Source organism: Rhododendron vialii, chromosome 13a (assembly GCF_030253575.1).
Source record: "Rhododendron vialii isolate Sample 1 chromosome 13a, ASM3025357v1".
NCBI classification, from domain to species: Eukaryota; Viridiplantae; Streptophyta; class Magnoliopsida; order Ericales; family Ericaceae; genus Rhododendron; species Rhododendron vialii.
In genome coordinates this window covers 8,929,852-8,946,997 of record NC_080569.1, presented here as the reverse complement: position 1 = coordinate 8,946,997, position 17,146 = coordinate 8,929,852, and the positions used below count along the sequence as shown (strand labels likewise).

At 37.3% G+C, this 17,146-nt stretch overlaps 1 protein-coding gene and 1 long non-coding RNA gene across 3 annotated transcripts; one reads left to right on the top strand and one right to left on the bottom strand.

Annotated features, from left to right (window-relative positions):
- Positions 1 to 5,710: 5,710 nt before the first annotated feature.
- Positions 5,711 to 6,410, bottom strand: LOC131314724 (flowering-promoting factor 1-like protein 1). The gene has a single exon (XM_058343562.1). It carries the CDS (start codon positions 6,277 to 6,279, stop codon positions 5,896 to 5,898), a length of 384 nt encoding a protein of 127 aa, XP_058199545.1. The 5' UTR covers positions 6,280 to 6,410; the 3' UTR covers positions 5,711 to 5,895.
- A 3,418-nt stretch (positions 6,411 to 9,828) lies between these two features.
- Positions 9,829 to 14,471, top strand: LOC131314723 (uncharacterized). 2 transcript variants are annotated; one of them, XR_009196496.1, is made up of 3 exons: positions 9,829 to 10,261; positions 10,979 to 11,429; positions 14,310 to 14,471. It is a non-coding gene; the product is annotated as an uncharacterized LOC131314723 (long non-coding RNA). The 2 variants fall into 2 exon arrangements; XR_009196495.1 differs by lacking the exon at positions 14,310 to 14,471 and adding an exon at positions 13,054 to 13,361 and having other exon boundaries at positions 9,831 to 10,261.
- The last annotated feature ends 2,675 nt before the right edge of the window (positions 14,472 to 17,146 follow it).

Sequence of the window (17,146 nt, the reverse complement as noted above, 5' to 3'; positions counted from 1 at the left end):
TACTTTCCAAATTATTAACCGCAAATCAACCTTATATCGATTTTTGCATCTCCTAAAGTTAGGCTGCGTTCTTTTGGCCTTAACTTATTTTTTTTTCTCTTTTGGAATTTAAATGAAAATGAGTTAAGTTCATCCATTTTTCTAAACTTAAATTTAATTGCCTAACACACACACAATTACAATATAAGTTAAGTTTAAAGATAGAAAATAAGTTTAGTTACTAGAAGAATGGATTAAATTAAAAAAAATAAGTAAAGCTAAAATTAAGGCCAAAAGAATGCAGTCTTAATCAACTCTACTTTTTTTTTTTTTTTGGGTAAGAAAATGAAGTGAAAGATCATAAACTTTACTGAGCCAGAAGTACACTTGGATTAGGACTCTAGACCGGATACCATAGTGGAGCACTGTGTTATTGATAGGTCAAGATTGACCATTTGCAATTGTAATTGACCGGCCTCGTACGAAAGATTCCAGGGTCAGTGCACCTCATCCCATCAGCCGCTTGAAGTGTCTCATCATCATTCAGCACGGCCCCCGTGATCTACAACTACCTAATTATTGGTGATTTTCAGCCATCGACACGCGGTGCCCTTGACATATTGAGTCCTGTTGTACGAACCAACGGCTCCCTTATCGAAATTGTACCAACCGTCACGCAAAGTCATTTCTGGCTACCGAACGAGAGATTTGAGCCATCCAAAAATTTTATAAAAAAAAAAAAATGAGAGGCTTACGCGGGAATTAACGATATCCGATGTGTGAAAGGATGCTTGATCCAAACACCCTACACGAAAAAAAGGTGGTTGAATCAAGCATCCTATACACATCGGATGCCGTTGATTCATGAGTAAGAAACCTCATTTTTTTTTATAGAATTTTTAGACGGCTCGGATCGGCGGTCCGATACCCGGAGACAGCCCAGCGCGGTTGTCGATACGATTTCGGTAAGGGAGTCGTCAGTCCCTATAGGTTCTCTGCTCGGCATATATTCATCACAAATTTCTGTGTGGTACATACCCTAAGTATTAGCCCGTACAAAACATATTGGGGCAGCACGTGCCGGTTCTCGAAGACCATCGAATAATTTTCGCAATAACACACCTATCAACCACACCCCAACTACACTCTTTTCACATGTGTGTGGGGTCCATCTCGCAATTAGATGTGTGGGGTCCACACATATATGAAAGAAGTGTAATACGTGTGTATGTGGCATTCCTGTAATTTTAGGCCTCCAATCGTCTTGAGCCAGCGTTGAATGCATGTTGGGGCCCATACATTAGTTTTTTTTTTTTTTGTTTTTGTGAGGCCACCATGTGGCTAATTTCAGAAGATATTACGATAATAAGCAAGTTTATGTATGCTTAATTTCATATGCATGCAGCCATGCAGGTAGGGGCGGATCGACGTGGAGGCATGTGGAGTTATGTGCCCCCATGCCTTTTTGTTTTTTAAAAATAAAAAAATAAAAAATTGATATAAATTTGTAAAAGTTTCCCACATTGGTACAAATCATCAGCGTGGTGGAGTGGTTATACACACTGGGAAAGCTCTAGGCACTTGGGTTCGATTCCAATTATGCCAACCCTTGTGTTTTTTTTGTTTTGTTTTTTTCTATTTTTGTTCTCTCTTTCTTTTATTTCTTCATTTTTGTTTTATCTCTTTTCTTTATTTTTTCATTTTTGTTCTACCTCTTATTTATTTCTCCATTTTTGTCCTATCTCTGTGTGTTTTCCTCCCAATCCAAAATATTATGAAAATCAAATTACTAAATTCTTTAGTTTACTTTCCATTAATCTTACGATTGCCACCGTGACAGTTGAAAGAGTATTTTCAGATATGAAAATTATCAAAAATCGGTTGCGGAATAGGATAAGTGGTCAATATTCAATGATTGAGCAATAATTTAGTAGTATACATACAGAGAAATATTTTTCAAGATTGTGCCCCCAGTATATGGAATTATTGGGTCCGCCACTGCATGCTGGTTTCTTCGTTATTGCCAATGCCATGCCCAGCTTTGATCATAACCCTGTTGATGCTATTGCTAGGGGAGTACTGTTTTGGAAACAAGTTTGATTTCAAGGGACCACGTCTTCTGTTGATCCCAGGTCATTCTAGAAACATGGTAATTAATGAACAGTTCCGGTCACTCATGTAATTATTCAGTAATCCGGCCAAAGCATTGTCACATGGTGCTTCGAATTACTCTAGAACCACACATTTATATAGAGTCTATATATACACTTAGTCGTGAACCCTACGAGAATGTATGATCGTGGATGGACAAATAAAAAAAGTCATTATTGATTAGATTATTCTGAGGCTAACTGGCTAAACAAGTTTGTTGTCGTACTGGGTAGCTTAATGATCACTAATGAGCTAGAAAGGATTATCCAAAGCTTAGACATGCATGTAACCCCAAGGGGTTGGCCCGGGACTTAGGTGTTTAATCCATCTTAAGGTCTCAGGTTCGAATAGACATGCATGTAATCCCAAGGGGTTGGCCTGAGACTTAAGTGTTTACTTCATTTTAAGATCTCAGGTTCGATTCTCTTTGTCAATAACTTCTGGAGTCACCTCACCCCACGTGTAACCTGGTGAAACGGCAATGGGAGGGACTGTAGATTAGTCTGAGATACGCGCAAGCTGATACGTACTGGGACACCCTACATTGCCAAAAAAAGAAAAAAAAGCGTAGACATGCATGCATGACTGAATCAAATAAGCCCCCAACCCAACATAGTAAACCAAGTACGAGGAGACAAATCGAATATTACGAGACAAAAGTTAAACAACCAACAACGGTAAATCTCGTGATTAAAAGAGAGCTAGCATCACTCACCGCCCTTCAACATTATTAGAAACCATACGCTCACGTTAGAATCAAAGCTAACTAAGAATTGGCTTCGAATTAATTATATCCATCAATCTCTTCTTTTTCAGTACGACGTTAATATACACTCCAGCTAGCAAGTGAGTGGTTTCTCTTTGGTCAAGATGACGCCCACTACACTTTTTTTAGGTTGAGAATTTGACCGATCGAAGTGGATTCCATTACATTTTAGAGCAATTCTCCCTAGATTTTTAATGACCTGTTAAAGTGGGAAATCAATATGTAAAAAATAAGAACCTAAGCGGTGTTGGGAAACGAATTCTCAGAATCCAGTAATAACACGCACAGATTAGACAACAAAAACCGCAAAACCCTACAAGGCGGAATTATGATTTTACCACAACTTCTGCGTCACGAACGTTGGTTGAATTTGTTACAGCACACCTTGCTGTATGCCACGAATACTGCTCAACCGTACCTTATGATCTTCTACTGTATTTCCCGCACGTCTAGAACACTAACCGAGTGTGGACTCTTTCATGATCTGTTTGCTCTCTCTAAGCCTGTCTCTATTTACTGAATAATAGAAAAACATCAATCTGACCTAGATAGCATAACGTGTATATATAGGGCTACGATAGAGAGACCTAAGAGCATCTCCAATCCACCTCTATTTCTCCCAAATAGAGGATGGATGTGACACATTGAGGGGAGATTTTATAATTTATTCTTTTTTTTCTTCACTTTTTGTAATTTTTGGGAGAATTTTTGAGGGACCCACCGTCCTTTTTAGAGTTTGGTCCTCTAAAAGTAAATTTGGTCCTCTAAAAATGGATGATCAAAAGTAAATTTGGAGTACAAAATTCCTCCAAAACTCTAAAAATGACGATGGGTCCCTCAAAGATTCTCCCAAAAAGTACAAAAAGTGAAGAAAAAATGGAATAAATTACAAAATCTCCCCTCAATGTGTTACATCCATCCTCTATTTTGGATGGATTGGAGATGCTCTAAAGAGTAATAAGTCTAGGCTCCCAGTATAAATAAGAAAACCTAATCCCACCAGGATTCTATTTCTTATTTCACTAATTATAATTCACCCCACTACAGAATTATAATTGCACTCCCTTCCTTATCTCAATTATATTGCAAGCTTCATGAAATTAAATACTTATTAATTTCCCCACGTTAAGATTACAGATATCCGTTGATTAAAATAAATTACTAACAAGAGGAACGGGGCGTCACCCCGCGCGCGGGTTCATTCTTGCTTACAAATGAATTATACTGTATTGAACAACATCCAACCGCGGACTGATGGGGAAACAAAAAATATTCAAACTGGACAAAAGCTTGACCCTATGCTTCTTGAATAATGTTGTTACCTGTGTACATGTTGCTGTATTAGTTGAAGTACAGGTAAACTTATCTGGAAATCGGATTGCGAAAAAAATAAAACAAGAACTCGGCTCTATCAAAATAAGAGAGTAATATCACGCCCATTTCCTGATGCATATGAGGTCAATTTTGTTCAATCTTCCTTTGGATACGGGTAAATTTACTCACGAGCTATGTTATAGGCCTTTATTTGATGTTCGTAACCTTTTTATTTATCACCATTTTGTTAGGAGATAAGTGGCGGCAGAGCTATGGGGTTTGCGTGATGGCCTTCAATCAGCGGATAGATTATGCCTCCCGAATCTTGAAATTGAGACAGACTCGATGGTTATGGTTACATTACTTGCTAAATCATGTGATGATACCCATCAATTTAGCGCATTATTGAACGATTGAAGGTACCTTTTGCAGAAGTTGGGAGTAACGGAGGTGATGCATAGCTACCGCGAAGGGAATGGTTGTGCTAACCGATTGGCAAACTTGGGGTTCCAAATGGATGCTGTTTTTCATTTATTAGAAATTATGCCTACTATTGTTTCTTTTCAATTAAGGGCAGATGTCCAAGGGGTTGTTTATCCTAGACTTATGGCAAACTTGGAGTTCCAAATGGATGCTGGTTTTCATTTATTAGAAAATATGCCTACTGTTGTTTCTTTTCAATTAAGGGCAAATGCCCAAGGGGTTGTTTACCCTAGACTTATGTACGTTTCTTCTAGTTAATGATATTATTCTCCATTTCACCACAAAAAAGAAGAAGAAGAAGTCCGATTACGCAAAAAAATAATCCAATCGAATATTCGATAAGCTCTTGGTAGAAAAATCCAATTCTTAGGTATAGAACTATATAGAGCAAAATTGAATTTTTTTGAACTAAAATTTTCATGGATTTAAAAACCGGCCATTACGTAATGTAATTGCCTATACGTAACTTTTTTGGCCTTTCGATACTGTTACACCCCGATATACTAATGGTAGGGAAAATCGCATGCGCATCGGCCGATTCCTGTTACGTATCGGTCCGCGGTTTCCGATTCACAAACTGATTCATTTATACCCGTCCGATACTCGACCGTTATGGGTGATTTTGGCACTTAAAAAAGAAATTCTCTGAAATGATTTTCAAAATTCACGATTGAGACAACCGGTTTCCGTTATGTATCATTTGATACTCCCGATGCCGTTACCCCTTAACCGTTACTGTTACGTGTCCTGAAACTGTTATTTAAAACCTTGGTGCTATCCTAACAAGTTAGTAACTCATAGGAAATGAGTGGTTTCGATTACCCATACAACTAACCTCAGTTATTTCATTGCTTCAAGAAATTAGCAAGAACTACTCCCTCCGTCCCAAAATATTTGGTATTTTTCGACATTCGCGCCGTTCTTTAAACTCTTATATCTCCCAATTTATGATATTTTTTATAATTTTGAAAACTTTGTATTATAGATCTAATCGAGAACTATCAAATAAAATCCATATTGCATACTGTTGGAGATTTATATTGGAAAATACAAATGATTGAAAACTGACACAAATATCGAAAAAGTCCAAATAATATGGGACGGAGGGAGTATATATCGAGATACAACATACTTGCGCATATTAGCAGTACATTTCGTATTACGGTGGTAGCGCGGCTGTCGCCGACGGGGCCCAGACTATATTACGCCGGAAGTTGACGGACCTCGAAAAAGGAGCGGTTCTTCACAACGATATCGTACATGTGGATAGGCTTGAAGTCGGCGAAGCTTTTCGGGAGAGAGATGAGGTCCGAGGAGTCATCTGACCGGTGGAACTGGAGGAGGTGGTTCGAGCGGTGAGGGTTGCGGTAAGGGGTCCAGCCGAGCTCAGCCAGCCGCTGGTGGAGGTCGTTGTAGGAGTGGATCGCATGGTTGGACGGGAGGTAGACCAGGACCCGGGGGCGTGCACCGGGTGCGGTGGCAGTCCCCGGGTGGGGTGAAGGGTCTCTCTGCTCGAAGGACTCGCGGGTCGGGTTGGTGATCAGTCGAGCCACGCCCTTGTTGTTGAATACCCACACGCCGGACATCTAGAGAGAGAGAAAGAGAGAGAGAGAGAGGGAGGGGAGTGCGGACGTAGAATTGCCAGTTCAAAGTGCTGTCATGTTGCTTAAAAACCATGTGTACGTAGAAATTCATACAAGAGAGTAGTTATTCAATGGTTTTGTAGTATTGCAATGTGGTGAGACCCAAAGAAATGTACAGTAGAAAAATGTGTTATAGCACAACATGATGGTGCCGAACAAGTTTTCCTACATAAAATTGTTTGTATTTGTTACCCAGCAAGTACGCTCATTGGAGATGATTTAGGCCCGTTCCGGAACGTGAAATAAGTATTTATTTTTTAAGAAGTCAATTTCAAACTCAAAAATGATAGACTTATTGAAATATAAAAATATGCAATATGAATTTTGTTTGAAAGTTCTCATTGAGATCTTTAATACGGTGCAAAAAGAAAATCAAAAAATTATTTTTTATTTACATTATTTTTTAGTTTGAAAATATGAAATAAGTACTTATTTTTTAAGAAGGTGTTCTGGAACAGGCTCTTAAACCGAATTTCGGATAGAGCATCAAGTAGTATTTTTTTTTTGGGTGTTTTTTGATTTTTTTTTTTTTAAAATATCAAGGATTAAGTATCCATCTCGACAAAAGAGATTAGAGAATATGTCAAAATAATATGCTCTTCAATTAGAAAGTTTCATAAAAACCAAAAGACAGTTACATTTTTTTTTCATTTTAATTTTAGCAAATTTTATTTTAATTTTTTTGTAATAATTTTGTACAATTTAAATTTAACTCATCAATTAAAAAACTTTTACAAAACTTTAATAAAAAACAAAAATATTAAAAAAAATACAGTTGTTATAATTTAAACTCACCCTTAGCTTGGTTTTTTCCCTAAAAAGTTTTTTTATAGCTTAAAGATTTTAAACATGCTATCTCCATTAAATGGACTTTTAGTTGATAAATCAGAAGAGAATGACATATCTCAAAATTCGTATTTTTGTGAACTTTAGAACAATAGGAGAGCCTTAGTCACATTCAAGGTGGATATATATGATCTTCAGATGCATAATCTATACATAAATAACATGAAACAAAATACTGATTTGTGCATTCTCTTTCTTTTAATCCTCTTGCATATAAATTTACAACTATCATTTTTTTCATGCGTAAAAAAATTAGACGTGAAAGGATAATATTTTACTCCCTCTGTTTCACAATGTTGATCATCTATTCCATTTTGGGATGCCCAAAATATTACTGTAGTTCATTTGGAAAATTCAACTAAAAAGTGTCTTGATTTCCAAAATTTGTCCTTTATAAAAATTTAAAATAACATTATTAGTAGGTTTCAAAAGGTAATATTGAAAATCAAGGGTCATTTTATAGGGGGATATGCATTAAATGCTTGTCCTCGAAGGACCAATATTGTGGGACGGAGGGGGAGAATTCACGTGTGTAAAAAACAGAAAAATAATTCGTTTTAAGAAGGGAAAGGTGCAAAAGGAAGGAGAGAGAGAGAGAGAGAGAGAGAGAGAGAGAGAGAGAGAGAGAGAGAGAGCAACTACGTCCAAAAGAGTGCCGCCCAGAGAGAAAGCAACTACGTCCAAAACAGGGCCGCTCTAGGTCCAAGGCCCAAGAGGCCTGGGTCTCGGGCATCCAAAAATTTTTAAATTTTAGGGGCACTCCAATATTATTTGTAAATTAGTATATATATTATTTGTTCGTTTTATAACACAAATGTCTTTGCTAGTTCAATGGTAAGTTGATTTCCATGTGGAGTGTTTGGGTTCAAGCCTTTTGGGCAACTTTTTCTTTTGAAATGTTTTTTCCCAAAAAATTATGCTATTGTAACTGTCAAGTTTCAAAACCAAGTCAAGTAGAATTTAAACCAACCACTTTAGTTGTGACAAAGCAATTAACATTCCACAATTTAGTGTTGGGTATCCAAATTCCTTGGGCTGGCCCTAGTCCAAAATCTTGAACTTGGGCAAGACCAACTACGTCCAAAATCTAGTTTAGATCTAGTGCATGAGCATATATATAACACATATTGGGAAAATGACGGTCCATGGCGTGTTTTGAATTAGAGCTTAGGCTCTGACTTAGGCCTAAGCTGTAGGGCCTTTTTCTTACCACTTATTCCCCTCCTTGACACTCTCTTCTACGTGACATTTTCAATAAAATTTATTTTCTTCTTTTTATTTTTTTTGGTAAATAAATATTTATTTCACAAAAAACAAGCACGAAGCTTACAGATCAAAGAAGCTAAATATTTTTTGTCCAATTTATCGATCCGTGCGTATCTTGTTTATCCCTTCACTTAACAAACTTAAGCATAAGAGGTCCAATTATGTATCTTTAAAAATTTGTGCATAGCTGGGGCTGTCACTTTTTATATGATGTGAGATTGTGTGGTTACAGGAAGAAGCCTTCCAACTTTCTTTTTTTTTTTTTGAAGTACAAGTATAAAATAAACTCAAATGTTAAATAGAAACCTAGGTCTACAGTTTCTCTATTTCTCAAGAAATTAACAACAAAGATTTTTGTTAAATCTCGAGCGTATTTAGTACTCCCTCCATCTCATACTCATATTGGTTGGTCTTCCTGAAAATTGTGTTATTTTTGGGATAAAAAAATCTTTTTTTTTTCCCTCATGTGTGATGTTTTGAATTTTTTTTTGCAATCTAAAGAAACTGTTGAAATTTTTTTATTTTTTCGATTCGTCCTATCTAGAATCCAAAAAAGTTTGACGCAAAAATAATCAACAGAAAAAAAAATTTGAATAAAAACAAAAAGTGCTAGAACTTTTGCTCAACAGAACTATACCTAAGTTTTGGGCTGCGAACATCTTAATGGTTTGACCTATTTTTTTTTAGAAACACTTCTTTACGGACGATATCATAAAGGAGTTTTACGGAAGTGAATCGTGACCATCCAAAATTTTGGGACGGTCGGATGTTAATAAAACTTTTTCAGAATTTAGGGTTTTGGGTTTTGGGTTTTCCAATGAAACTTTTCCGGGGTTTAGGATTTTTCGAACCGTCACGGTCGCGATTCGTCTTTGCTATAAAAAACTTATTCACGGCCCTACGGTGAATAAGTCTATCTCGTTTACAGAAGTGAATCACGGAACGTTCAAAAATGTTTTGGACGGTTGGAATTGAAACTTTTCCGGAAAACAGCTTAATCTGCTATAGTTATTGCTATTTTGGCTCGCTGCACCGACAATACATACATGGGAGTATTTTGTGTCTGTTCTCAAGCCCTAAACAGTTATGCTACTTGCACGTACACTTTTACACATATTTTGCACATATATTTTTATGGAGTCCACCTCGGGTCCTACCAATATGATCCAAACCGCTCATTATTTTTAAAATAATTTTTTAAGAGTTCTTGTAAAAAATCAACTCGATAGGATATCGGTAAGGGCTTTTTCAGAAATCATAGGGTGAAACAATTTGATTTCACATAGTGATTTCTGAAAAAGCCCTTACCGATATCTTATCGAGTTGATTTCGACTGTGGTTATTTCTTCCGGAGCGGCCGGTCGCTGTTTCGCAGTTGTTGCGTACCCGTTTTAATACTCCTATCATTATTTATTTTTATCTACTGCTTCTGAATAAATAATCTCGTTCCGTTTTGATTAGCATGTTGAGTCCGTCTGCGAGATTGACCGGGGAGAAGCAAGAAAAAAGACGTAGTAGGAAACATCAACGCCGAATAGCTCGACTTGGGGAGAAGAGAGCGAAGAGGGAACAGAAGGAAGACGATGAAATTAGCATGTTGAGTCCGTTCTGCGAGATTGACTGGGGAGGAGCAAGAAAGAAGACGCGAGAAACATCAACACCGAATAGCTCGACTTGGGGAGAAGAGAGCGAAGAGGAAACGGAAGGAAGATGATGAACGAGACGCACGTCTGTTTAAGCGAATGGCCGAGATGAGTAAAGTTACGGGTTACACAGATGCTGGAGTACAGAAAGAGGGTCTTCGAGAGACAGGGTACGTACATACGGGAAGGATTCTATTTGGTCTGATTATTATTTTTTTTTTTGTCAGCAAATAATTTCTTTGAAAAACCAACGAAATCTAGGCACATTACTTACTACCCAACCAAAGAAGCAAGTGCCAAAGGCTGAATTATCAGATTTTAGTTATCCTAGGAGGAGCATCCAAGCAAGATTTTCATAAAATGTATATGCCAGCCATTCTTTGAAGGTAGCCATTCCACTCTACCAGCCAACACTAGATCAGGAATAAGATAGATTAGGGGGTGCTGCCAATGATTTCCGAAGTAGTTCTATTCCCGCTGCTCGGACTTTAGAATGCAATGATCAACAAAGAATTAAATTACGTACCACCTTCTCACCAAACCTTTTATGTAAAGGGCCTGACGACGGATGCCGGTTATCAACCTAAAGATGAGTATCGCCACCATTACCAATGATATATACCTGATATATGTCTTGGCAGATACTTCTAATCTTTGTTAATTTTCATCATAACCCAAGAAGATTCACAAGGTGGAGATACCACCTACAAGCTTTGCCCTCTTATGATAGGTATGGAACCTATTTTACCCAAAGGGAGTCAGCTTGGCCCTCTATTTGACCGAGTTATTATACTTTTTCTTCAAATTTGCTCTCCCTTCCCCTCTTTAATACTATTTCCCTCTCCCCTTTAATACTCATTGCATAGCTTTGCTTTATATACCTGCAGGGGTTTGATGTTGGGATATTACCCGTGATGAATCTTTAATGCTCCCTGTTAGACCAATTTCGCTGGACAGCCCCTGTATATTGGAGTGGATGGGAGGATTTTCAAAGTTAGCACTTGACGAGCACAACAAAAACAAGGTATGTGCGTGCGTGCTTGAGCTTTTGTTGGTTCATTTTATTCTTCCTTCCTCACCTATTTGATCAACTCCTCTTTCCTTGATTTTGGATTGATTTCTCTCCGAAATTGTAGAGTACAAACTACCAGTTTGTGAAGGTCCTCAAGGCAAACATCGCTGGTAATTATAGTCGGCTCTACTATATTACCTTTGAAGTCAAGGATATGGCTCGTTCTGGTTCTCCCACTCTCAACTTCCAGGCTACTGTGAAAACTTTTAAGGGTCAGACAACTGTCTTGTGTAGCGTGCCTGAACTGTAATCCTATGTACTTCAAGGTACAATATTGTTTCTCCGTTGTATGTGCTTATACTATTATATTTGTTTACACTGCTCTTGGATTGCCGATTGTCTTGTGCACAATGTTGCCTTCTCAATACAGTAAATTTGTGATTCAAAGTGATCCCGTGAAATTTTTCCTGTTTGTAAAAAGCACCTTAAAGTTACATTTTCATTACCTTTTTCAGACTTTCTATACAGTTTTACATCTATTAAGGTATAATTTTTACAAAATGTTAAAAGTTAAAACTACATGGGTTCTATTGTTGTTGTTGTTAAAAGTTAAAACTACATGATTTATCTACTTTTTGGTCCTGGGAAAGTATAGTCGGTTTCAAAATCGTCCTTGCATTTTTTATCATATCAATCTCCTCCGTATACTATGTCAGTTGTCAATGTCACCCTATCCGCCAGCTGATGAAATATGCTAACGTGGATGAAGTTTGCTTATGTGGAGGTTACGTAGAACCAACATGTACAACATTAGAATAACTAAGTGGAAAAAGTGTTTTGCCTCCCTCAATGAGCAAAAAGACTAGGAAAAAAAATTCACAAATTCTCACATTTCTAAATCTCTATAAAAACAAAAGAGAACAAATCCTTGTTTCGCTGGTTCTCTATTTCCCTGATTATAAGAAAAAGGGTTCTCCACCTCCATTCCTTGACTCTTGATTTCGTCTACGCTGAGATCCAAATCTGCTTCTGAGGTTTGCCAAAGATTTAGATTAGGACAAATTATCCTTAGAACATGAAGTGGTTTTTTGGCCCGAAAGTAGACGTGAGTGGATGACCCACGCGATGAGAAGGCATCCATACCATTCAGTGTCCATCATTAGCTTCCTCTAATGTCTCTAGTTTGAGTTTGTAGGTTGGACCCACAGTTATTGGCTGACACCCAAATCTTCCTGTTCAAAGAAAATCTTACCACCGGCAGGTATGCAATCAACAATGGTAGTGGTGGTGGAGGTGCATGATGAATGGAGGGTGGTCAGCCCAAAAGACTATACGAGCCCATTTTAGTTGATGCAGTTTGTCATGATCACGTCACCCTACCTGCCCTAATGTCAAGACTGAACTAGGAATCTAATGTAGTGTCTCTGGTTCATCATGGTCTCGTTGGAGGGAGGGAACCCCCTTGCCGCAACAAAATTCCATCTGTTTGATCTCCTTATTCTCTGGTTCTCTCCTCTTGCTCTGCTTCTTCTTCTCTGACCCCCTCTCTCTTCATTGAATCCCCCCTCTGTTCGATCTGCGAACCCTGCCGTGTCCATGTGTAATGAGCCACAAATAGGCGTAGCGAGTCGACACAAGAAGGTTAGGAGCCTGGAAGGATTTTTTGTTTGCAAAAGGTGAGCTTTCGCAAGTATTTGGGTTATTGTGAGTCATGATCTTTCCAAGGGAATAGTGATGGGCAATATGATGGGTTTATATTACTATAAATTTGGATGTGATCTCATTTTATTGCTGTTTACCTTCCTATGAATTTTAAAGCTGATCGCCAAGTGAAAGTCATTTAATCCTAATATCTTATTGTCTTTTGCTTGAGAAAGGCATAAACTGATCTAAACATTAGCATTCTGAATGGTTTCCTTCTTTTTTTTCCTTCAACTTATGGATTTTTAGTGGCAAGTGCCAGGCATTGACCCTTAGAGGCATCTACGGAGTACAAAGCATGGTTGGTTCAAAGGACACAAGTCACATAACTTATATGTACTGGGTACATATTGTTAGCTGGTACTTTGCTTGGTAGTTGTGCTTGCGTATCTGGCATGTGATACACGTACCCAGTTCCTTTTCTTTGTACTTGCCACATCACTTATCCACTATGCACTGAAGCCATACTCCTGCAATAGGTAGCAAGCTGTTGCCTATCAAAAAAAAAAAGATAGCAAGCTGTTGAAATTAAAATTTGGTTTATAGGTCTTTTGCGAAATGCCATTAAATCCTGGTTTCTTCCTTAACCACAAAATGTGGATTGTACACAAGTCACATAACTTATATGTACTGGGTACATATTGTTAGCTGGTACTTTGCTTGGTAGTTGTGCTTGCGTATCTGGCATGTGATACACGTACCCAGTTCCTTTTCTTTGTACTTGCCACATCACTTGTCCACTATGCACTGAAGCCATACTCCTGCAATAGGTAGCAAGCTGTTGCCTATCAAAAAAAAATAGATAGCAAGCTGTTGAAATTAAAATTTGGTTTATAGGTCTTTTGCGGAATGCCATTAAATCCTGGTTTCTTCCTTAACTACAAAATGTGGATTGTAGGTTGGATCCAACTAAACTGCACTATATTAACAAGTTTTGCTTTTGGCATTCCAGTTGTGTTAATTGTGTATGATGTATTACGCCTGATTACAACAGATTTTTTTGCGGATGTATGCTGCACCCATAAACTCACCTTTTGCTTTTTGAAAATTAGTTAAACAGCTGATATTCACCGAAGAGCTTTCTAATTTGGTCACAGTTCATCCCGGCCTCTTTTTTTTAGTAAACCAAAATCTACATTTTTTGGCTCATTTGAATATTGGCAAGACCATGATTAAATTCAGTTTAATTGGGAATAGCTGTTCGTCACCGTTCTCTGTTCACTCATTCTGTTATCGTCAAACATTGATGTATGCTCAAAAGGATCTATGCTGCCTGGAGTAGAATCAGTAGATTGTTCAGTAAGATCAATGCTGGACAATAGGATTTATATCTCTTCCTTTTGTTTCCTTTCTGCCAGTAAGCATTTGCTTAGAAGATTGGAGACAGTTTGCTGATCCCTTCGGCCTTCGCCACTAGTATATTGAATTTGCACTATTCATCATATGCCATTGTCTTGGCAGACTATTGACGTGACACTTTAGGAGAACATTAATATGTGATCCAGGTGAGTGGTGGTTAAAACGTGCCAACTCCCTTTCTATGGTTCCCACTTCCAGGTTTTTCTTGAGGAAAAATATCTGCTAAATTTCTCCTTATGTTAAGTTCGTGTTGCATACAATTTGATTAAAACCTGTACTTGGAGCTGAGTGGTTATAGGGTTTGTATGCAACAAAATCTAATGTTGCTTGTTAACCCTTCATTCTTGTGCTATTTTCAGGTTATGGGGAGATTCGTGTTAGGAGTATGCTTACGAAGACTGAGGTTTATTTTGACGAGATTTGGGTGAAATGTAATTTCCGCTATCTTTACCTTTTGTATATAAAGATTCCGTTGCTGGGAGTCTGGTACGCTTAGGGTGGTTGGTGATTCCAAACTAATGGTAAACTACGCGAACGACTGGATACTCTGTTAGTATCAGTATGTGGTGTTCAATAAATATGCTGTTATGCAGTGAGTTTTGATGGGTCATTTATTTGTGCATGCGTAACTTAAGGTGGCTCTTGCGAACATCAATATCTTTTGATACGGCACAAATCTATGGTTTTTTGTGAAGCTGTGTATTATGGATGTTCCATTTTTCTTATCTAGGCTAATGGTATGACAATGAATGGAATTACGTCAGTTGAATTTAAAAAAAAAAAAAAAAAGAGAACAGAAAATGGAATTTCGTCATTAAGATGAAAACGTGACTATGCGTGCTGTCCTGGAAAAAAAAAGATTTAAGTATAAATTCTGTTTGGTATTATGAATGTGGGTCTTTTTTGTAGCTTGAAGTATAAATGCTGATATGATAACAAATATATAAGAAAAATAAAGAAAAACCTTGTGGGGGCGTAAGTTCTAGTAATGTTTTCTTAGTTCAAGCCCAAACAAAGGAAGAAAAAGCTTCGATAAATCTTTGGGAAAATGACGGCCAATGACTTGTTTTGATAATTAATATCCGTTCAGGACATTTTCAGCATTAACAAATGTTCTTAGCTTGTCCTTGATTGGTATTAATTATCAAAACACGTCTTGGGCCGTCATTTTCCCTAAATCTTTAAACTATTTTTGTTCGATTTTGAAAGATCATCTATCTTACCCAATGCGTCCATGCTATATTGGCAATTCATTCCACTAAGGGAAATAATTACTTATCTTTTGGATTAAAGGTAATGTCTTATGAGAGAATGATCTGTCTCGTAAAACAAAAAATAAATATTTTAAAAATAAAAACTTTAACGGAACATAACCTTGAGTACAAAACCACAGATATTATGTGCTACGCCTGTTATAGTTTTATTGTAGCTCCAATGGATAGTTTTGCGGCTCATGGTTAGGCTCCGTTCCGGAATAAAAAATAAGTCCTTATTTTTTAAGAAGGCAATTTCAAGCTCAAAAATTATGAGTTTATTTAAATATAAAAATCTGCAATATGGATCTTATTTGAAAGATCTCGATGAGATCTTTTATACAATGTAAAAAAAATTAAAAAATTATTTTTCATTTACTTTATTTTTGAGTTTGAAAATGCGAAATAAGCTGCTTATTTTTTAAAAAAGTTTCTGGAACAAGTAATTCTACATCCACACCCACTTTACACACCCACATACACAAGTGTGTGGGCTCCACAAACATTGTATGGGTGTGTATTTAAGTGTGTAAAGTGAGTGTTGTTCTAGAATAATTGTTCTGAAACGGAGCCTTTCTGGGATAAGTCACATCACAAGTCCGATGGGGTCAAAGTGGAATATGCTCAGAGAAGAACCCCATTTTCAATTTCTGTTCTCCCTCAGTTACCTTATAAAATTTGGAGAATAAAGTTTTTGACTCTCATATCAAAAAATAACAAAAAATGTTTTCGACTCCAAGCATCTCAAATACTGTAGTTTAAGCTATTTTTTTCAAGTTATATATAGTTCATTTTTTACTTGCACAGATGCATGCTATGTATAGTGGTGTTAATGCTAAGTTTTACCTTGGTCTATCACGACCATCGGATCATTTAGGCCCCGTTTCACTAACACCAATAAGTATTTATTTTTTGAATTAAATATGATGTATTGTAAAAGAATGACCTGTCTTGTAAAATAAAAAATAAATACTTAAAAAATAATACTTTAGCGGAACGGGGCCTAAAATTATTTCGTAGAGATTTTAATAAAAAAACTAGTAACACAAAAATGTTGATATGGCACAAATGGCCACAAACCATTTTCTCACTCAAATTTGCTGAGCCATTTTTTGGCTACCGAAATGACTACCTATTGGAGGGAGAAATTTTTCGGTGCCGGGTGGGTACATCCCACGTGGTATCCGCTCGGCACATTCGGATTGTCCAATACACTTTTGGACAGCTCGAATTGAAACTCTCTCTCTTCTCTTACCACAACACTTTATCTCTCTCCAAATCCAAACCATCCAAAAATGCCATGGACCGCTTGGATGCGCCAAGCGGGTAACACGTGATACCCACTCGGTACTAAAAAAATTTCCCTATTGGAGGGGTAAAAATTGACCTCCAAGCGGAAAATTGTCTTTTGCTGGAAATTAGCCTATGTAATAAATAGGCTCTTGTTTTGAAACTTACTTTTAATGTGAAAAAAAAGAAATTATTCAATATTCTTGGGACAAGGTTGAGCACGAATCTAAACCACACATTGATAAAGTCCACCCTCGAATGTGTAGACTCCGTACCAACGTGTGATCCAGATTCGCGCTCGACTTCGTCCCATGAGTATTGAATATCTTCCCGTGCAAAAAATTGTTTCCCAAAAATACGAGAGATGAAAAATATTTGAAAAAAACATATGGCGCCACGTGTCCTAAGACCCGCATATTCACTCATTCTGTACGGAGGAA